The sequence below is a fragment of the Fundulus heteroclitus genome, unplaced genomic scaffold (genome assembly GCF_011125445.2).
Source record: "Fundulus heteroclitus isolate FHET01 unplaced genomic scaffold, MU-UCD_Fhet_4.1 scaffold_391, whole genome shotgun sequence".
NCBI lineage: Eukaryota > Metazoa > Chordata > Actinopteri > Cyprinodontiformes > Fundulidae > Fundulus > Fundulus heteroclitus.
Genome location: NW_023396805.1, coordinates 36948 through 60419, shown reverse-complemented (window position 1 = coordinate 60419; position 23472 = coordinate 36948). Strand labels below are relative to the sequence as shown.

At 41.7% G+C, this 23472-nt stretch overlaps 1 protein-coding gene across 2 annotated transcripts in view; it reads left to right on the top strand.

Annotated features, from left to right (window-relative positions):
- Window positions 1-23472, top strand: part of si:ch211-67e16.11 — a 53409-nt gene that overhangs the window by 21405 nt on the left and 8532 nt on the right. For both annotated transcript variants that reach the window (XM_036130918.1, XM_036130917.1), the window contains exons 3-4: window positions 6143-6367; window positions 22974-23144. In XM_036130918.1, coding sequence (XP_035986811.1) covers window positions 6143-6367; window positions 22974-23144 — 396 coding nt within the window. The remainder of the gene's footprint in view (window positions 1-6142; window positions 6368-22973; window positions 23145-23472) is intronic.

The window sequence follows — 23472 nt, the reverse complement described above, 5'->3', positions numbered from 1 at the left end:
GAAAAGAAGAAAATGCTTGAAGACCTGTAAGGTGTAGCATCTCTGGAGAGCAAAACAAGAGGGAAGGAGATCTACCAAGCAATAAATGAAAGCAATGAAGGGAAAGAGATGTGAGAAAAGACAAGGTGATAGAAACAATTCCATAATGTTAGGTGGCTGAGTAAGGGCAACGTTTTGGAGGGCTTTTGTCCGTCTATCCGTCCGTCCGTTGTCTTCCGCTTATCCGGGGTCGGGTCGCGGGGGCAGCAGCTTCAGTAGGGAGGCCCAGACGTCCCTCTCCCCAGCCACTTGGGCCAGCTCCTCAGGAGGAATCCCAAGGCGTTCCCAGGCCAGCCGGGAGACATAGTCCCTCCAGCGTGTCCTGGGTCTTCCCCTGGGCCTCCTCCCGGTGGGACGTGCCCGGAACACCTCACCAGGGAGGCGTCCAGGAGGCATCCTGACCAGATGCCCGAGCCACCTCAACTGGCTCCTCTGGAAGTGGAGGAGCAGCGGCTCTACTCTGAGTCCTTCCCGGATGACCGAGCTCCTCACCCTATCTCTAAGGGAGAGCCCAGACACACTACGGAGAAAACTCATTTCAGCCGCTTGTATCCGGGATCTCGTTCTTTCGGTCACGACCCAAAGCTCGTGACCATAGATGAGGGTAGGAACGTAGATCGACCGGTAAATCGAGAGCTTCGCCTTTTGGCTCAGCTCTCTCTTCACCACAACGGATCGGTACAGCGCCCGCTTCCCAGCAGACGCTGCACCAATCCGCCTGTCGATCTCCCGCTCCATCTTCCCCTCATTCGTGAACAAGACCCCAAGATACTTGAACTCCTCCACTAGGGGCAGGACATTCTCCCCAACCAGGAGAAGGCACTCTACCCTTTTCCGGTTCAAGACCATGGTCTCGGATTTGGAGGCACTGATTTTCATCCCGGCCGCTTCCCACTCGGCTGCGAACCGCTCCAGTGAGAGCTGTAGATCACGCCCTGATGAAGCCAATAGGACCACGTCATCCGCGAATAGCAGAGACGCAATCCTAAGGCCACCAAAGCGGATCCCCTCAACACCTTGGCTGCGCCTAGAAATTCTGTCCATAAAAGTTATGAACAGAATCGGTGACAAAGGGCAGCCTTGGCGGAGTCCAACTCTCACCGGAAACGAGTCCGACTTACTGCCGGCAATGCGGACCAGACTCTGACACCGGTCGTACAGAGACCTGACAGCCCTTATTAAAGGGTCCGGTACTCCATACTCCCGGAGTACCCCCCACAGGATCCCCCGGGGGACACGGTCGAATGCCCTCTCCAGATCCACAAAACACATGTAGACTGGTTGGGCAAACTCCCATGCCCCCTCCAGAATCCTGCTGAGGGTATAGAGCTGGTCCAGTGTTCCACGGCCAGGACGAAAACCACACTGCTCTTCCTGAATCCGAGATTCGACTATCCGACGGACCCTCCTTTCCAGAACCCCTGAATAGACCTTACCAGGGAGGCTTAAGAGTGTGATTCCTCTGTAGTTGGAACACACCCTCCGGTCCCCCTTTTTAAATAGGGGGACCACCACCCCAGTCTGCCAATCCAGGGGAACTGCTCCCGATGTCCACGCAATGTTGCAGAGCCGCGTTAACCAACACAGCCCCACAACATCCAGAGCCCTAAGGTACTCAGGGCGAATCTCATCCACCCCCGGAGCCTTGCCACCGAGGAGCTTTTTAACAACCTCGGCAACCTCAGCACCAGAGATGGGAGAACCCGACCCAGAGTCCCCAGGCTCTGCTTCCTCAATGGAAGACGTGTTGGTGGGATTAAGGAGGTCTTCGAAGTATTCCGCCCACCGACGCACGACGTCCCGAGTCGAGGTCAGCAGCACACCACCCCCACTGTAAACAGTGTTGGTGCTGCACTGCTTCCCCCTCCTGTGACGCCGGATGGTGGACCAGAATCGCTTCGAAGCCGTACGGAAGTCTTTCTCCATGGCCTCTCCGAACTCTTCCCACGCCCGAGTTTTTGCCTCGGCGACCAGCCGAGCCGCCTGCCGCTTCGACTGCCGGTACACATCAGCTGCTTCCGGAGTCCCACAGGCCAAAAAAGCCCGGTAGGACTCCTTCTTCAGCTTGACGGCTTCCCTCACCGCTGGTGTCCACCAGCGGGTTCGAGGGTGGCCGCCACGACATGCACCTACAACCTTGCGGCCACAGCTCCGACTAGCCGCCTCAGCAATAGAGGCGTGGAACATGGTCCATTCAGACTCAATGTCCCCCGCCTCCCTCTGGACGTGTTTAAAGTTCTCCCGGAGGTGGGAGTTAAAGCTCCGCCTCACAGGGGACTCCGCCAGACGTTCCCAGCAAACCCTCACAGTGCGTTTGGGCCTGCCCGGTCGGACCGGCTTCCTCCCCCGCCATCGGAGCCAACTCACCACCAGGTAGTGGTCGGTGGAGAGCTCCGCCCCTCTCTTCACCCGAGTGTCCAAGACATGCGGCCGCAGGTCAGATGAAACGACAACAAAGTCGATCATTGAACTGCGACCTAGGGTGTCCTGGTGCCAAGAGCACATATGGACACCCTTATGCTTGAACATGGTGTTTGTGATGGACAATCCATGACGAGCACAGAAGTCCAACAACAAAACACCACTCGAGTTCAGATCAGGTGGGCCATTCCTCCCAACCACGCCCCTCCAGGTCCCACTGTCATTGCCCACGTGAGCGTTGAAGTCCCCCAGCAAAACGAGGGAGTCCCCAGGAGGGGCACTCTCCAGTACCCCTTCCAAGGACTCCAAAAAGGGTGGGTAATCTGAACTGCTGTTTGGCGCATAAGCGCAAACAACAGTCAGAACCCGTCCCCCCACACGAATGCGGAGGGAGGCCACCCTCTCGTTCACCGGGGAAAACCCCAACGTGCAGGCACCGAGATGGGGGGCAACAAGTATGCCAACCCCAGCTCGGCGCCTCTCACCATGGGCAACTCCAGAGTGGAAGAATGTCCAGCCCCTCTCAAGGAGACTGGTTCCGGAGCCAGAGCGGTGCGTCGAGGTGAGTCCGACTATCTCTAGTCGGAACCTCTGAACCTCGCGCACAAGCTCAGGCTCCTTCCCCACCAGAGAGGTGACATTCCACGTCCCAAGAGCCAGCTTCTGCAGCCGAGGATCGGAACGCCAAGGTCCCCGCCCTCCACTGCTACCCGTTACACATTGCACCCGACCCCTTTGGCCCCTCCGACAGGTGGTGAGCCCATCGGAAGGGGGACCCATGTCGCCTCTTCGGGCTGAGCCCGGCCGGGCTCCATGGGCAAAAGCCCGGCCACCAGACGCTCGCCAACGTGCCCCACCTCCAGGCCTGGCTCCAGAGTGGGGCCCCGGTGACCCGCGTCCGGGCGAGGGAACACGAGGTCCAATAATTGTATTCATCATAAGGGGCATTTTGGGCTGCACTTTGTCTGGTCCCTCACCTAGGACCTGTCTGCCTTGGGTGACCCTACTAGGGGCTTAAAGCCCCTGACAGCATAGCTCCTAGGATCATTGGGACACTCAAACCCCTCCACCACAGTAAGGTGGCAGCCCAGGGGAGGGGCTTTTGGTCCATTTAAAAAGAAATTCAAACTTTCTTGAAAATACTGAAGTGTTTCATTTCTAACATAGAAAGTACTCCTGGGTCAATGTGAGCTTCTGTGCTTTCTGTGTCTCTGCTCTGTCTTCTCTAAGCCCCAGTGGGTGGAGGCAGATGAGCGTTCACCATGCAGTAAGGACTCAAATCCAGGCAGATAATATGCACCAGCAAGTCAGTAATCTTGGTAACAGGGTGAGGTAGATGGAAACTTATACATTGTGTTGTCCAGACTCATTTGCTTCGGGTCTACATGTTACTGTTGCATCTTTGGCGCTGCTGGCTTATCAGCGTGGTGCCTATGGAGGTGAGTCTGCAAGTTGGTCGTGTCTCAGAATAGCGTACTGCACCATTATAATACCTGCATATTGAATTTGTTTTGTCCATTCCTTGGCTCTTTCATTGGCTTTAAAACCAAAATGTGTCCAAACATCTGATTTTAAGGACAAAGGCCCTTCTAGAATCCTGTCGGCCATTTTGCAAATATATCTCACTTGCACTCCCTCGCTGTGAATAGGAATGCCTCGCTGTAATAACGCCCCCTAATCGTTGGGAGCTATATTGACATTGAAAGCCAGAATATCAATGAAATCATTTTTTAAAACATCAATATTAATACTTGCATTGACTTTTATGCGCAGCCCTATCATTAGTCCACCCTTCTTTCACCAAGAATAGATCTGTAGAGTGCTTTAATTTTATTGCCAACAAATTCTCATACCTAAGCTATGAATCACTGTAGCCCCTGTTCATTGTCCGTCCGTCCGTCCGTCTTCTTCCGCTTATCCGGGGTCGGGTCGCGGGGTAGCAGCTTCAGTAGGGAGGCCCAGACGTCCCTCTCCCCAGCCACTTGGGGCAGCTCCTCAGGAGGAATCCCAAGGTGTTCCCAGGCCAGCCGGGAGACATAGTCCCTCCAGCGTGTCCTGGGTCTTCCCCTGGGCCTCCTCCCGGTGGGACGTGCCCGGAACACCTCACCAGGGAGGCGTCCAAGAGGCATCCTGACCAGATGCCCGAGCCACCTCAACTGGCTCCTCTGGACGTGGAGGAGCAGCGGCTCTACTCTGAGTCCTCCCCGGATGACTGAGCTCCTCACCCTATCTCTAAGGGAGAGCCCAGACACACTATGGAGAAAACTCATTTCAGCCGCTTGTATCCAGGATCTCGTTCTTTCGGTCACGACCCAAAGCTCGTGACCATAGATGAGGGTAGGAACGTAGATCGACCGGTAAATGGAGAGCTTCGCCTTTTGGCTCAGCTCTCTCTTCACCACAACGGATCGGTACAGCGCCCGCTTCACAGCAGACGCTGCACCAATCCGCCTGTCGATCTCCCGCTCCATCTTCCCCTCATTCGTGAACAAGACCCCAAGATACTTGAACTCCTCCACTAGGGGCAGCACATCCTTCCCAACCCGGAGAAGGCACTCTACCCTTTTCCGGTTCAAGACAATGGTCTCGGATTTGGAGGCACTGATTCTCATCCCGGCCACTTCGCACTCTGCTGTGAACCGCTCTAGTGAGAGCTGTAGATCACGCCCTGATGAAGCCAATAGAACCACGTCATCCGCGAATAGCAGAGACGCAATCCTAAGGCCACCAAAACGGATCCCCTCAACACCTTGGCTGCGCCTAGAAATTCTGTCCATAAAAGTTATGAACAGAATCGGTGACAAAGGGCAACCTTGGCAGAGTCCAACTCTCACCGGAAACAAGTCCCTGTTCATTGTTTTCCTTAAAAAAGGCTTTTCTTGTCTTGCCTGTCAGTTTCAATGGACAGCCATAGCTTGCAATTGTGCCATACCATATTCTTATTCAGATGATGGATTAAACAATCAAAACTGGGATGCTGTCTTAAATTTCTCCGTGAACTGTCTGCAGATTTCTTTCATCCTCATGATGCTGTTTGTTCACTGATGTTCTCTAACAAACCTTTGGCCTTCAGAAAATAGACACATTTATGATGAGATTAAAATATACACAAGTGGACTCTATTGAATTTACTGTAGTGAATGTACCAACTGCGTGACTTCTGGAGGCAAATGGTTGGATTGGACTCTATTTTGGGAAATCAAATTAAAGGGAGCTGAGTACAAATGTAAGTACAAAATAAGTTAGGGGTATGAGAGTAAAAGGACAATGGCAGAACATAATTATTTATTTGTAAAAATGTTAACATGCATAATTTTTCATTCCCCTTGACAATTGTGCTTTGCATAAAATCCCAATAAAATACATCAAAGCTTGTGGCTGTAACACCGGATGTTGAAAATGTTTAGCGGGTATGAACTCATAACTATCATTAAAAGACCTTTATACCTTGAACAGAAAACATCAGTCTACAGTGGTGTTGTAAGTCAAAACAGGCATACAGTATTTCCAGAATTGAATTCCAAACTGATTAAAAAATTGTGAATCCAAACAGTCTTCACAGAAGGCCAATATGTAACAAAGATTTTATCACTCCAATCTTTGGAGGGTACAAATCACATGATGGAAAGAGTAAGCAATAAGTCATTATGGAGCTGCTGTGTCTTGTTTCTCCTATCTGTAGGAGAGGACTGTTTGACACTGGCTTTGAGGGGTCGCTGCCAGAACCAGCTGAAGCGTCGCCAGACCGGTCCACAGAGGCTTTTTGGTACCAGACGGGGGGCAGTTGGGACCCTACGTGGGAGTCGCCTGCTGGAACGAGCCATTGGAGGTTTCTGTGAGGTCCACTTTCTACCACTGGTCGTTGCCATTGGAGACAGTAGCTGGACACAGAGACTCAAATGTGTTGGTATGTCTGATGTCTGCCATAACTAATGCAACATTTCAAAAGTTTTTTTTTTGTTGCTTAGTTTATCTGTTCCTTGTTGTGTTATGTTTGTTTGAAGACATGACCATATGAGTATTTGTGTTTTCCCTTTCTTATTCACCTTAGTCTGAGCTCATGAGATACAGTGTGCGAATTCTGTTAGTAAATTTCCATCTGGCATTTTCACATGTAAGCAAACTCTCTCTCATAGCACAAATACAGGAAAACAAGCATGTGAGAACATCAACCGTGACACTGTAACTAGGTTAATATAACAGTCTCTTCATCTTTTAAATAAGAAATAACCTCTTAATACATATGCCATATATCTTTTCCATGGCTGTAGATCACTTAGAGGTAGGGCTGGACTGGCCATAGGGCATGTCTGCTCAGCTGACACACATCCTTGGCAGTTATAATTTAATCAAAAAACAAATGTATACATTATTTAATTTATGAATATTAAACAATCATTTGAATTAATGTATGAATAAATTAAGTTCTAATACATTTTATTGACTGAAACCAGGGCCGTTTTTATGCTTTCCTGCCGGCGCAGACAAGACAGACGGCCGAACCATTGTGCTCCCCTCCATGTGAAGTAAAAAAAAAAATAGCTCTCTGAGAATAACCTTGCTCTGGCCTCACCCAGTTAGAAACCGTTACCCAGTGTTTGTAGCAGCATTTTACTTTGAAGTCATTTCCTTAATGTTCTGTACGCACCATAATCCTTTATTAGCATCCTGTCGTGCAGCTGCTCATGAGGTGGGACGTTGATGGACTTTTTCATTAACGGCCAACACAGATCTCATTGATGATGACTGCAGCTCGGCATTCTTTATTATAGAAAGGAAAGTGTTGAATCTGAACCAGTCAATGCGGGGCGTTGTTCCAGTTTGTGAGACACTGGTACATGGTTTTGTTTTCCATGGCAACCCAGAAGCAACAAACACGGAGACAGGTTACGGTTAAGGATGTTCTTTAAATAATATCAAACAGAGGTGTTATGGAGGTGAAAGTAATAGTGGCCGACTGGGAAGGCTCTGGTCCCAGTCTGTGAGGAAGATAGAGAGAAAGGATGAGCATTGGCAACAGACAGACTGGAATAACGAGAGGAGAGGCTGACTTACGGATGATGGCAGAGAGTAGAATGGGGGAGAGTTTGTCAGGCAGTGGCAGGCTGAGATGCAGTTCCAGGCTCGGTCGATGTTTCCTTGATGGAGGGTGGACTTGCCAGTAGCACAGCAGGACGCCAGTGGGTAGAGGAACCTAAGGTCAACTGGAGCTCCAGAAAGGCTCAGGGGATTCGGAACTGTAAGCAGACTGGAGTGAAGATGACCACAGAGAGACTGAACTGGAGGAGCAGAAGCAAGGCAGGATCCGAGCAGGTAAGACAAGGAGCATTAGCAGGAATGGAGACAAGGAACCAGGAAGGACAGGGAAGAAGACACAGGTCAGGTACCGCTCAGGTGAGCTACTGTTCTAAAGCCTTGCTTCTGCTTCTGCTTCTATTGTGTTTTCTGGCAGTTTACATCCTGTGTGCATTACCGCCATCAACTGGACGGAGATGTAATTTAGAAATATATTTTCCTATACATCTTTAACTCTTAATGAAACTAAATTATATCTATACTTACACACTCACACACACTAAATCCTCCCAGCTAATTCTGTATCTTTTAATTATATTTTATCTGATTGATGCTTCCCTAATAAATCAGCCATCTTTACTGAACTCCCCAATACCCTTTCCAGTTCTTTCCTCTCGTTTATATATTTTCTACAATAAATCAAAACATGTTCTACTCCTTTGATATCTCCACAATAAGAACAATTACCTGTTGGATGTTTCCCTATTATGTTTAAACCAGTATTTAAATTAGTATACCCTATTCTCAACCTGTTTATCCATATTTCCTCTCTTCTATTCATTATACTATTATATCTTATGATTGTCAGGTACTGGTTACTGAGCCTGAATTCAGCCACACACAGAGCTTCGTTTCAGAGTTTTATTGAAGGTGATGAGTGGTGGAACAGGAAACCAGCAGACTGTACCAGATGGCAGCGGAGTGATGTTGACGGTGGCTGGAGCAGAAGGACGTAGAGGGAACGCAGGCAGGGAGGCAGAGACGAGGGAAGGCTGGTAGGCAGACACAGGGCTGGCTGGAGACGGGTACACGATGTGGGACGAAGGACGCTGGGAGACGTGAGGCATGAGCAGACATGGGAAGGACGTTGACGAACCAGCAGCGAAAGCAGAAATGAGAGGAGTTTATGTGGAGGTAGGACAGGTGGAATGAGTCCAGACTTGATTATTGCAGCAGGTGAAACTGATCCAGCATGGAGTGAAGGAGGGGAGAGGAGGTAGTGGAAGGCTCTGGAACTGTCCATGGTGCAGCAGGAAGAACTGCATCCTGACAATGATAATATCTTTCTGTATTTTATATAAATGTCTTCCTTTTTCTTCTAAATTCCATCTCTCCCGCCATATATTATTTACTTTATCTTTAATAATTACTTTTATTTCTGTTCTACCTAGTGGGACATCATATTCAATTTCTCTTGCCTTAACTGCTTCTTTAGCTAACTTATCTACTTTTTCATTACCTAAAATTCCTTTATGTGCTGGAAGCCATGTGAATTGAATACTTATTTTTTGTTGCTTTATACCATATATTAAATAACTGACTTCATCTAGAAGATCTTGACAGCTTTCAGAATTTCCACTTTTAAAACTAGTCAGGCAAGACCTTGGATCTGAACAGATAACTACATTTCTAGGCTTCACCTCCAGCACCCATTGTAATGCCAAAATAATTGCCAACATCTCTGCTGAAAAAATGTATAAATTATCCGCTGTTCTTCTTTTTATAGAAATATTTTCTTTTGGAATATATACTGCTACTCCTGTTTTACCATTTTCCTCTTTTGATGCATGTGTATATATTTGTGTCATAATTTCATACCTTATAACTAAATACTGATGAATAATTTTATACAAACCTCTACAGGACTGTTTTATTGTTTTGGTTTCTAAATTTACTGCAATTTTAGCTATATTATTTATCCCAGAATACTCTGCATAAAATTTCCTTCCCATCCAAAACTCCTAATGTTGTAGCCATATTCCCAACATTCTCTGAATATGTGTTTAGTAGGGTGATTTTCCTCATGCCCTTGTAAATTTAACCAGTAATTTATTGACAGTTTCATCCTCCTTAAGTCCAGTGGCATTTCTCCAGTAATCACCTGAAGAGCAGGAATTGGAGATGTTCTAAAAGCACCACAACATATTCTAAGCGCTTTGGCTTGGATTCTATCTAAATCTAATAACAAAGAATTTGCAGCTGATTTATAAACGATACGTCCATAGTCCAACACAGATCGAATTAAAACATCATATATTCTTTTTAAAGATGTACTAGTTGCCCCCCAGTCATTCCCTGACAAACATTTCAAAATATTAATACCTTTTTTACATTTATCAATGATCTTCTGTATATGTATCTTAAATGAAAGTTTCTCATCAAACCATACGCCGAGGTACCTTACGATATTTACCTGCTTCAGTTTATGCCCATATAATCTAAGATCTACTGTTGGATTAACCCTTTTCCTTGAAAAACATATTACTTGTGTCTTCTCAACAGACAAATGAAACCCCCATTCATGTGACCATCTTTCAACCGTTTTAATTGCTGATTGCATTCTATTTTTTAAATCACTAATATTTCCTCCTCTCACCCATAATGCCCCATCATCTGCATATAATGCTTTACTAATTCTAAAATCTATATTATCAAAAATATCATTAATCATTATATTAAAAAGCAATGGACTACATACACTACCTTGAGGAGTTCCATTTTGTATAGCATAAATATTTGAATAATTTACAGCAACTCTTACTCTTAATCCAATTAAACATTTTTCCTTTAATTCACATTTTATCCATCTTAATTAATAAACCCTCCTTCCAAAGCATATACGCTTTTTCAATATCAAAATATGTAGCCAAGAGTTTAACACACCTCTCTGCAGCTTCTGTACTGTTACCCACCCATTATCCTATTGAGACGGTGTCTTTCCCACGGCCAAAACTTAACAGATCAAAAACTGATCTAAAAGGAACAAATCATAAAAACCTAATAAAAATCAATACGGTTCACCTTGAACCTAAAAATAAAATAATAAAATGTGGTCTATTAAATATAAGGTCTCTCCCTCCAAAGACTTTGTTAGTTAATGAATTGATTTCTGATAATCAGATTGATTTGTTTTGTCTCACAGAAACCTGGCTACAAGAGGACTACGTTAGTATAAATGAGTCAACCCCCTCCAGTTATTCAAATTTCCACATTCCCAGATCTGTGGGAAGAGGAGGAGGAGTGGCAACTATCTTTCAGTCTGATTTATTAATTAGTCCCAGGCCAACTAATAATTACAGTTCTTTTGAACATTTAACCCTCAGTTTCCCTCATCCAAACTGCAAAGCAATAAAACCTCTTCTGTTTGTTGTTTTGTATCGTCCACCAGGCCCTTACACTCAGTTTTTGGATGAGTTGTCAGATTTCTTATCTGATTTGGTGTTAAATACTGATAAGGTTATTATAGTGGGTGATTTTAACATCCATGTTGACACTGAATGTGATAACCTTAGTGTAGCCTTTAAAACTATCCTAGATTCAATTGGTTTTGCTCAAAATGTGCATAAACCGACGCACTCTCGGCTCCATACTTTAGACCTTGTTCTGACATATGGCATTGATTGTGAAGAATTAACAGTATTCTCTCACAACCCTGTCCTGTCTGATCATTTTTTAATAACATTTGAGTTTAATCTAACTGAATTCTCCACCCCCAAAAGAGGGTTCCATTATAGTAGATTTTTATCGGATAATGCTGTATCAAAACTTAAAGAGTCTGTCCCCTTTTTAATATCCTCAGTATTGCAGAAATGCCCTGTAGATGGCAGCATTGCTGTTTCTTCCCATTCACAAATCGATACCTTTGCTAGCAATGTGACTTCCTCATTGCGTTCTGCATTAGACAATGTAGCTCCCTTGAAAAAGAAGGTGATTATTCACAGGAAGCTGGCTCCTTGGTTTAATTCAGAGCTGCGTTCCTTGAAGCACAATGTTAGGAAATTGGAGAGAAAATGGCGCTCTACACACCAAGAGGAATCCTACTTAATCTGGAGGGACAGACTATTGTTGTATAACAAGACCCTCCGCAGAGTTAGAGCAGCATATTTTTCATCATTAATTGAAGAGAATAAAAATAATCCTAGATTTCTCTTTAGTACAGTTGCCAAACTTACCCAGAGCCACAGCTCTGTTGATCCATCCATTCCCTTAGCTCTCAGTAGTAATGATTTTATGGGATTCTTCATAAATAAAATTGATGCCATTAAAAATAAAATAATTGGCATCCTCCCAAACATGATTACCTCGTCCTCAGTAAGTGAGGCAGCATTGGAGGAATCTTTAGAATCTGCGCAGTGTTTGAACTGTTTAGAAGCAGTAGAGCTTTCTGAGCTATCTAAAATTTTAGCTTCATCTAAACCTTCTACCTGTATGTTAGACCCAATCCCAACCAAGTTGTTTAAGGACATATTCCCTTTGATCAGTGGCACTATTTTAGACATGATTAATCTATCCTTAGTAAATGGATATGTACCACAGGTTTTGAAAGTAGCTGTTATTAAACCTTTACTTAAGAAACCTTCTCTTGATCAAAATGAGTTAGTAAATTACAGACCTATATCTAATCTTCTTTTCTTATCTAAAATTCTTGAGAAAGTAGTTGCTAATCAACTTTGTGAACATTTACAAAGTAATGACCTACTTGAGGAGTTTCAGTCAGGATTCAGAGCTCATCATAGCACTGAAACAGCTCTGGTGAAGGTCACTAATGATATTCTCATGGCCTCAGATAATGGACTTGTGTCTATACTTGTCCTGTTAGATCTCAGTGCTGCGTTTGATACAGTTGATCACAATATTCTCCTACAAAGACTTGAACATACTGTAGGGATTAAGGGGAAAGCATTAGGCTGGTTTAAATCTTATCTGTCAGACAGATTCCAATTTGTTCATGTTAATAATAAATCTTCCTCAAACTCTAGGGTCACCTGTGGAGTACCACAGGGTTCAGTCCTTGGACCAATTCTCTTTACTATATATATGCTTCCGATAGGCAAAATTATCAGACAGCATGGGATTAATTTCCACTGTTATGCTGATGATACTCAGCTATATTTATCCATAAATCCTGATGAATCCAATCAATTACTTCGACTGCAGTCATGTCTTGATGACATCAAAAGCTGGATGACTTTAAATTTCCTGCATCTAAATTCTGACAAGACCGAAGCTTTAATCTTTGGGCCAGAGTCCTCAAAAAATAAACTTCTTAACCAATCACTTAATCTGGGTGGCATTAACCTGGCCTCTGGTAATAAAGTAAAAAATCTTGGTGTTATTTTTGACCAAGACATGTCATTTAAATCCCATATTAAACAGGTTTCCAGAGTTTCCTTTTTTCACCTCCGGAATATCGCCAAAATTAGAAACATTCTGTCCAGGAGTGATGCTGAAAAACTGGTCCATGCATTTGTTACTTCAAGGCTGGACTATTGTAATTCTTTACTATCAGGAATTCCACAAAATGCAGTTCAAAGCCTTCAGCTGATCCAAAATGCTGCAGCAAGAGTTCTGATGAAAATCAACAAGAGGGATCATATTTCTCCAATTTTAGCTTCCCTTCATTGGCTTCCTGTTAAATCAAGAATAGAATTTAAAATTCTCCTTCTAACGTATAAAGCCCTTAATAATCAAGCTCCATCATATATCAGAGCTCTGATTACCCCGTATGTTCCTAACAGAGCACTTCGCTCTCAGACCGCAGGTCTGCTGGTGGTTCCTAGAGTCTCTAAAAGTAGAATGGGAGGCAGATCCTTTAGCTATCAGGCTCCTCTCCTGTGGAACCAACTCCCAGTTTTGGTCCGTGAGGCAGACACCCCGTCTACTTTTAAGACTAGGCTTAAAACTTTTCTTTTTGACAAAAATTATAACTAGTGACTCATGTTACTCTCAGCTACCTTTATAGTTTTACTGCTATAGGCTTAGGTTACTGGAGTATATCAGGATCTAATTTTCTCACTATATTGAGTTCTACTGTTCTTCAATTATGCATTATGTGTTGTCATTTCTGCTTTAACTTTATGTTCTCTCTCTTTTCTCTTCATAGTAGGTACACCTGGTCTGGCGTTCTGTTAACTGTGACATCATCCAGAGAAGACGGCTCACCCGCTATTACCATCTAATGTAGAACAGATTACTAGATCAATGTGTGCTTCTGTGCTTTTTTGTTTCTCTTGTTGTGTCTCTGTTCTGTCTTCTGTAACCCCAGTCGGTCGAGGCAGATGACCGTTCATACTGAGCCCGGTTCTGCCGGAGGTTTTTTTTCCCGTTAATGGGTGGTTTTTCTTCCCACTGTCGCTTCATGCTTGCTCAGTATGAGGGATTGCAGCAAAGCCATGTACAATGCAGATGACTCTTCCTGTGGCTCTACGGTTCCCCAGGAGTGAATGCTGCTTGTCGGGACTTTGATGCAATCAACTGGTTTCCTTATATAGGACATTTTTGACCAATCTGTATAATCTGACCCAATCTGTATAATATGATTGAACTTGACTTTGTAAAGTGCCTTGAGATGACATGTTTCATGATTTGGCGCTATATAAATAAAATTGAATTGAATTGAATTGAATTGAATTGAAAGAGCATTTCTTTATTTACCTGAGCCTTTCTTATTTAATTTTCTAAACAAACAGTTGGATCTACTGTTGTCCGTCCACTTCGAAAACCACTCTGATAAGGAGATAAAAGACCTCTTTTTTCTATTTCATACATTAATCTCCTAGTTATCATTCTCTCCATCAATTTACATAAATTAGAAGTAAGAGCTATGGGCCTAAAACTTTTTACCTCTCCTTTATCCTTACCTGGCTTTACTATTGGTACAACTATTGAATGCTTCCAGCTTGAGGGCAATTCACCTTGTTCCCATACTTTATTGTATAACTTTAAAACTATTCCTTTAGCAGCATCTGATTACTGTTCTATCATCCTATAGCATATGCCATCTTTACCTGGAGATGTATTTTTAACTCCAATCAACGCTCTATTCATTTCAAACAATGTAAAATCTTTATCTAAAACACATCCATCAATCTCTTTCCTATTTAAAATTTCTCTATTATATTCAATCATTTCCAATCTCCATGATAATTCTTCATTTGATACATTTTTAGAACTATGCACTTTCACAAAGGACCTTGGAAACATCTCTGCTTTTTCCTTGTTTGTTATAGCTTCACACTGATTATCTTTAATTATAGGTAAAGAAAACTCCCTTCTAATTCCTCCCATCTTTCTAATCATTCCCCAGATCTCATTTACTTTAAGGTCTGTTCCAATTGTACTACAAAAACTTCTCCAATAATTATTTTTTGATAATTTAACTAGTCTCTTAACTTTAGACTGTGCTTTTTTGTAGAATATTAAATTATCAAATGAATGATTAAATTTTAACCTTTTAAATGCTTTATTCCTAACTTTAATAGCTTCTTTATATTAATTGTTCAACCAAAGAACCATTTTCTTTTTCTTTAATCCAGTAGATTTGCCAATGGCCTTTTTTGCAGATTCACATATTATATTTGTAATCATTGAATTTAATTATTCAATACTGTTACTTAAATTTTGGCATAATCTCCATAAGTTTGTCACTTGCTATCTTCTTATACTTTGCCCAACTAGCTTCCCTCATTCTCCATTTAGGATACCAATTTTCTTCAACTACTACTTTAAAATTATTCAATTTAACCAGAATAGGTTAATGCTCACTTCCAAGGGGGGTTATCATTAATTACTTCCCGGTGACTAATTCCTGCTATCTGATCTAACACTATAGTAAGATAAATTGCAGATTCTGCTCCATGCCCTACATCAAATCTAGTACCCCTTTATTTAGACAAGTTAAATTATAATCATCCATAAATTCCTCAATTATGTTTCCATTTTTATCATTCCTTTTACTTCCCAATAAGGTATTATGAGCATTAAAATCTCCACATAAAATATTCCTTACATTTTCCTTCACATAATACTATCAAGTATTTCTCTACTTATTTTTTACAAGGGTTATAATAATTTATTATATTAAATTTTGATTTACTAATCCATACCTCAATCCCTATGACTTCTATTTCTTCATTTATATCCAAAACTTTATAACTAATTCCCTGCTGAACAAATATAGCAACACCTCCTCCTACATTTGGATTTCTATCTTTACGTATTGCTATATATCCATTAAGAATAAAATCAAGTGATGGTTTTAACCAGTTTTCTTGAATATATACTATATTTGGTTTAACATTCTGTCTTTCAATAAAATATTTTAACTCTTGGCCATTAGCAATTAAGCTTCTTGCATTCCACTGTAATATGGATAAAACCATAAAATTTCACCATTACTGGACTGTTGACTTTCATTTATCCCTGTTTTTCAAACTGCACTGATTGACTCAAAAGACAAGTCTTCCATCTCAAGGTATTTTTCTGCTGCTTTGATTATTATTTTAATTCGCTCTGTTCTACTCTCTGTCTGTGCTGAACAATTTATTACTTCCACAATAAATGCAACAAATTTCTTTTCCTCCACAATCATTGTATTTCCTAAGGTACTCTGGCTCTGCATTTGCTCTGTTGTTTGAGATGGAGTGCGAGGCACAGAAACACTTTTAGCATTAACATTTAAATTACTTACCCTTTTAATTTCATCTGCATAGGTAACTTTTTCTTTGACACGTATATTTTGTACCTGCACTGCTCTTTTATGAGCTTCACATCCTTTAAATGCAGCACTATGTTCTCCACCACAATTACAGCACTTTAACTTAGTTCCTTCAGAACATTTCCCATACTTGTGCTCTCCTCCACACTTGGCACACCTGGCCTTAGCTCTGCAAGCAGCAGCAATATGTCCGAACCTCTGACATTTGTAACATCTGGTTGGTGGAGGAATGTATTGCCATACTGTATAACTAACATACCCAATCATCACTTTTTCAGGTAATCTGTCCTCTTCTAGTACTAACATAACTGATTTACTAGGACTTTTAACTCCTTCTCTTGTAACAAACGTTTCACTTTAATCACCGAGCTCCTTCTACATTACCTTTAATCTCTTCCTAGGCTAGGCTGCTGGAGGACATCAGGGTCTAATTTTCTCACTCTACTGATTTCTACTGTTCTTCAGTCTAGTGTTCTCCAGTTTTGCATTGTATTACATTGAAATGACTGTCATCATTTCAGCTTTTAACTTTTGCTCTCTCTCTTTTCTCTTCATAGTAGGTACACCTGGTCTGGCGTTCTGTTAACTGTGACATCATCCAGAGAAGACGGCTCATCCGCTACTACCATCTAATGTAGAACAGATTACTAGATCAATGTGTGCTTCTGTGCTTTTTTGTCTCTCTTGTTGTGTCTCTGTTCTGTCTTCTGTAACCCCAGTCGGTCGAGGCAGATGACCGTTCATACTGAGCCCGGTTCTGCCGGAGGTTTTCCTTCCTGTTAATGGGGAGTTTTTCTTCCCACTGTCGCTTCATACTTGCTCAGTATGAGGGATTGCTGCAAAGCCATGTACAATGCAGACGACTCTTCCTGTGGCTCTACGCTTCCCCAGGAGTGAATGCTGCTTGTCGGGACTTTGATGCAATCAACTGGTTTCCTTATATAGGACATTTTTGACCAATCTGTATAATCTGACCCAATCTGTATAATATGATTGAACTTGACTTTGTAAAGTGCCTTGAAATGACATGTTTCATGATTTGGCGCTATATAAATAAAATTGAATTGAATTGAATTCCTCCGTCAGATCAGTTGATACTCCATATATTACTCCCATTACTTTTCCTCTTTCCTACCATATTTGTGGCTTGATTATTTTTCCCAACAACGTCTTGCATCTCATTAGTCCCCACACCTGATCTCTATCTCTGCATAACACCAATAGATTACCATCTCTTAGCGTTTTGACTGCTTTCACATCACCTACTATTTCATATATTGCCTCACTTATCTTTAAAGGATTCAAGGCACATGGGTTCTGGAATCTAAGAATCACTTTCATTTAATTTCTTTTATCTTCCTCTCTTTTTTCTTCATCAGATTCAAATCCTTTCCTTTTCTTATTTCCTCGACTCACTGTTTGCCAGTCTCCTGTTTTTTCCACAGTAGCATCACTACTCATGCTACAATTATCTGAATCATCTAATTCTTTGCATTCTTCCATCGTACTTCCTTGTTTAAAGTTATCTACAATTAACTCCAAATTACACCTCCGTCACTTTAACTTTAACCAACAACCGTTTCACTCGCTGCCAACGGCGCCTTGAGCCAGTCCACAACCCTGAAGCCTTGCTTCCAAATCTGTCATCCTGATAATCAGGTTGCTGATGGGAAACACCTGCTGCTGGCGTCTGCCTGTCGCACCCTGGTGGAGACAGGTAAGGACAACCACACCACAGCAGCCCTGAACCACATACCTGACACCCGCACAAATCAGGACATCTGGTCACATATATCATCTGTATATTACCCACAATGTGGAAAGGAAAGATAAACCAGGCCAAACAAAAGCTTTTTTCACCTTCCATAACTGAGCACAGACAGCTATGAGCTAGCTACTGCTCTACCCACAGTAAACTCTTAGTAAGCCCACAGTGTGCTTAATATACAAATTCCAGCAAATTCAAGTTGTTGGAAATAACTCGATTTTAGCATACATGCTTGACCACCTAAACTCCAGAACTTAGTAAAAAGTACTATTTTTATTTAGTTGATCTTGAATCCCTTTTTCTTAGTTAAAGGTTTACTCCCCAGGTGGTAAACTGTTAGTCTTATTTGGAGTACATGTAACACCAAGCATAATTTAAACTTTAACTCAATATAGTGTTAGCAGGAACACTTGAAATATATTTAATTCAACTCTTTGGTAGAGTTAACATTTTAATATTTATCTTTCATGCAGAGAGAAAACATCCTGCTGCACAGTGTAGCGTTTACAAAAATATGATTTATTTAAAAACATTTACATATAATTGGACATTTAATTGAAATCTCATTGGAAAATTGTATTCTGTATAAGAGTCATGTTGACCAACTCAGTACCATACTGCATAAGATTAGCTGAAATCTTTTTCAGAAACATCAAATAATACAACCTTCTAATACTACATAAAGCTTGGAATTGTGAATATCCATAATACATTTGGATATTCTCAAACTTTCTTAGCTGCTTTCTACAACTAAGATCTTCCTTGGTTTAGGTTCACTTAATTGGAAAGCATGGAAATGATAATGGGAAAAGTGTCATACTCAAAACAAAAAGATGAAACTTTAGCCTTGTGTAAAAGGATGGAGGCTATTTTGCTGAATAGTGATTTCTCCTCAGTGCCTGTGCATACAAACAGTCCAACATGGTGTTCAATCCCAAAAGAGTTTACCTACTTTGTTAGGTTTAGAGGCTTGTGGACAGTGTTGAAAGATATCCCTCATCTTCAGCAAGACTAATGATGGGTTGTGTGGTGGAGAGATATGGCTTTCATAGAGTCATCTGTGGTTTGCTGGTTACCTGTGGCAACTAGGCTGCTTCTTTTGGATGTGGGACCTCCTCACTTTCTTCGGAGACATCTAGGTTTGTTTGGACTGATGTTGCACAGTCTTTAAACGCCACTCACGAAAGCAACCTACACAGCAAAAATGCCAGTGTTAATTCAACACCCACAGTGTTAACTTTAACACCAAAAAAGTGTCTATATGTGTCCACACTAGCTAGTGTTATATGTGTCCACACTAGCTAGTGTTATATGTGTCCACACTAGCTAGTGTTAAAATAACATTTCATCCCTGGATGAAAGTGTTAATAGACTAACACCCAATTTTTGTTAAATTTACACCAGCCATTGTTGATTATCCAACACTACTGGGTGTGTTATTAACATTACAATAGTGTTGGTGTTGAAATATAATGTTAAAATTAACACTATTGTGGTGTCAATACCAAAACCAAATTTTTTTTTTTTTTTAAATAGTAAAGAATGGACTACTAACTAAGCATCTCAATACAAAGTATAATGGGAAAAACCCCTAAATATTAAAAAAACAACAGAAATTCAAAGTTTAACCCTTTTATTAAACAGTTCTTTTTCAAAGACCTCAAACAATGCGCAGCTCATAAAACAGCAGCGGGGCACAATATACGTTTTTTCATTATTATCAGCTGAAAACTGTCTGTCATAAGGCTGATAATATATCAGGTCAGACACACAAATAACAGCAAACACATCCTCCACAATGTCAATTTTGAAAGCACTCAGGTGCTCATCAAAAAACTCTGTAGTGACTTTAGTAGTCAAAAGAAATGCTTCATCATTGTTGACAATGATGTTGACAATTTTTTGAAAAACAGGCATTTCATTTTCAGTACTTGTGCAAACAAACATTCCAATGCGGTACTGTGTTCCAAAGTTTTTCACCCATGAAGTCGTGGACACACACTGCACATTCAATCTGGGACAAGACCTTAAAACCTCCGTGCAATTTAGTTCATTTGTTGGATAATCTTTAAGAGGGCCAAACTGAAACCTTTGAAAGTAAAACTTTTCCCAATGAAAAGCCAGCTGCCTTTGGTGCTTTTTCACCAAGGTTTTAGTAACGTTCTTAAAGTTCTTCACAGATTTCTTAAAAAAATTGTGTTTCCCTTCAAATCTCATACACCACACATGGATGAGTGGTCCTATTTTTCTGATACATCTCGGATAATGTATCATTAGGTGATGTTTTGAATCAGCTTCTTATCTGTAAATACAGATTTAAAGAGTTTATGATGGTCAAAAATCAGATGCTTTAAAAAATAAGTCATACCATCTGTAATTACTGGTGAGCACACAATATTGACAATTTGAATCAAAAGAAGAATTACTCTCCAGTAACTGTTGTCCCTGTCGATTAGGTCTCCAAACATCAAAGGTGTGTTGCGTAAGAGGCACCACGACTGAATAGCATTGAGGCCAAGGTCATTGCCACCATCAATTCTGATTGCACTAGGTCTGTTGTTTCTCTCAAGGTAGCCATAGTTAAAGCTCTGTATCCTTTCTGAAAGGGTGTTTAAATCTATATTAGTCCTAACCATGTACTGAAAAAGAAGCTGAACTTCATATTGCACAACACCTTCTAAAAGGTCGTGCATAATATCAACTGCATAGTTGTTTGAACAATGAAAATACTGCAGTGCATTAAGAGGGCACTCTCTTTTTACACCAAAAGAGTGGATTAGTGTGGGATTTTGTGTCATGTTGTTGCAATGTTCGGAATAAAGCTCTTTTGTGCGCAAAATAATGTTTGGGTCATCCTCACTGAATACTGACTGTAACTTTGTTTTATCAGTTAAACAAAATCGACAACAATAGGTTGCACTAAATGATTCCACCATGCCAAATAGTCCATGTAATGCCAAATTATCACCAGTAACTTGAACAATTGAACCCTTTAATGGTGTGTCAGAAAATGGCACCTTAATACCTTCTGTCTCAAGACATTTTAAATCATTAAGAAGCGGCTGTAAGACTGGACCAAAACCATACTTCTTTAAGTCCTCGACATGGAATAGAGACACCAGATGAACGTTCATCAAAACTGAATTTAGCTTAGTTGGCAAATTTCTTAAAATAAAGTAAATGCAGCCAAGTTTGTGTGAACCCCTTTTGGGTCCCAAAGGATTTGCTGTCTCAAAATCATCATAATACAGCTATATTTGGAGTGCATTTCTTGCTCTGAAAATAAAGAATGACTTCTGAGATAAGAACCATCATTGATGTCTCTATATATCCCATCTTCATGACTCTTCCCTTGCTGAAAGCAGCTACTGAGTTCTTGGTTGGTGAACAATGACTCAAGAGTTCCTAAAATAGGTACATACATAAATTTGTCATTGACAGGAACCTGACTGTATGTACCTGTGGTTTTATCAACGCGTGTATCATAACGTACACCAAGAACATACTCTATTGGTTCAACAATTTTCCATTTTTTTTCAAAATATCTTTGTCTCTTTGTTTCTGTATTAAGGTGCACAAACGGATTTTCTAAGTTCTCAAAACACTTTTTGACTTTGTTTAAGGTCTGTTCATTTACCTCTGATGAAAGACATTGAAGAACAGCATCCTGTGCTTGAACATGAACATCATTAACAACTTCCTCCATTGAACAAGTTAAAGACTGGACAATACTTTCTGAAACTCCTGCTGCTTGAACTTGAGCAATAACAGAGCTGCATATGTCCATTAACTGTCTTTTTTTGGGAAGATTTTGTTGACCAACAGGAGAGTTATTCAATGGATCATTAGCACAAACATTAGCTGTCTCAACCCCATCAATAACTTGTCCACATTAAGGACTTCGGTGGCTAGTGTGTCTCCATGTGCTTTTACCAAGTGTTTCTTGAACCCAGAATATGTGTAAAAAACAGATGAACAACAATGTTCCCCACATCTCAAACGTAGTTTTCTCCCTGGATACAAAGCATGACTAAACTTTAAATGCTGGAAGAGGCCTGAACAATTTCTGAGCTGAACTTTACAAACATAACAGGTTAACATTAAATGTTGTTAATCCTCACTCTGATTTCTTTGACTCTGGGGCTCTCCTTTGCCGTGGCCACGTCAATGCCATAAACCGTTGTTTGGATGAATGTGTAGAAGTTGAGGAGGGTTGCATCGTAAGACACAGCAAACACAAAGTGTGCCTTAAACAGTTCATCGACTATTTCTTTTTTCTTGCCATCAAGATCTCTGCCAGCTGGCGCCAGAAAACGCTATCATTGGGCTTTCTTCGCCTGGAAACAGATGCATACAAACATCTTACGGGCGCAGCCATGATGACGTGGTAAACTCGCTCAGCTGACAATACAGCGATCTGATTGGCTGAGCAGCAAAAATCGAATCACGTGACCTCTTGGACCGGAGCGCAACAGTTTAGATTTTTTATCGCCTATAACTTATTAATGTGCAAGTGAAAACGTGGGAACATTGGTGTTTTGAGATCACTGCTATGTGTAGCAACTTTTCCCGGTGGAAGAAAGTTGCCCCCTGACAGTTCATACGAAACTTCTTAAGGAGACGTCCTACAGATTCTGGCCCACGGCCTACAGAGAGACATAGTCCCTCCAGCGTGTGCTGGGTCTCCCCCTGGGCCTCATATATATATATATGCTGTAAATTATCTGGGTGATTTCTGGTTGGGGTTCCAAAGTATTAATTCAGATTTTTCATTAAGATTTCCATATTCATAATTAAATTCATAATCTCACAACAATAGCAAAAAAGGTTTGGAGTCAAGCACACTAAGACTGGTCTGACCTGACGTCAGAACACGGTGAGCCCAGCTGTTTTCACGTGTGACTTTTGTGTAATGGCTCTCCAGTTCTGAGCTGTTTCCTTCTCCTTCAACAGACAACACAGAGTTTGCCAGGTGTCCTCAGCAGCTGCCCATGAACTCTCCCAGTGTGCCCGTCTCAAGCTGTGAGCTGAATAAAAACACCAGGCGCTGCTACCAGCAGCCTCTGGCCACACACCTGTCCTGCCGCCTCTATCAGACGTGTGACCATGCCGTGCTCATCTCAGGTTGGATCCTTGATGTTTTTTTCTTGTTTTAGGAATCACTGTCACTTTGACAACTGAAACATTACAGTACATTAACAATTAGTAACACACACAAAAAAAAAACAAGTTAGTGTCTCAGTTATCTAGACGTTGATTTGCGCCACAATCTTGGTTAGCAGGTGACAACTGTAAGTGCAATTATTATTTAAAAATAGAAAAATGACCATCAGTCACCCTCGGCCTTATGTTCCATGATAAATCTCGCCTTTTGTGATGAGGATGATGAGTAGGGTGGCAGATCAGTATGAAGTAACACAGAGGAAGCTTGGGACTGGGACTGCATTCACCA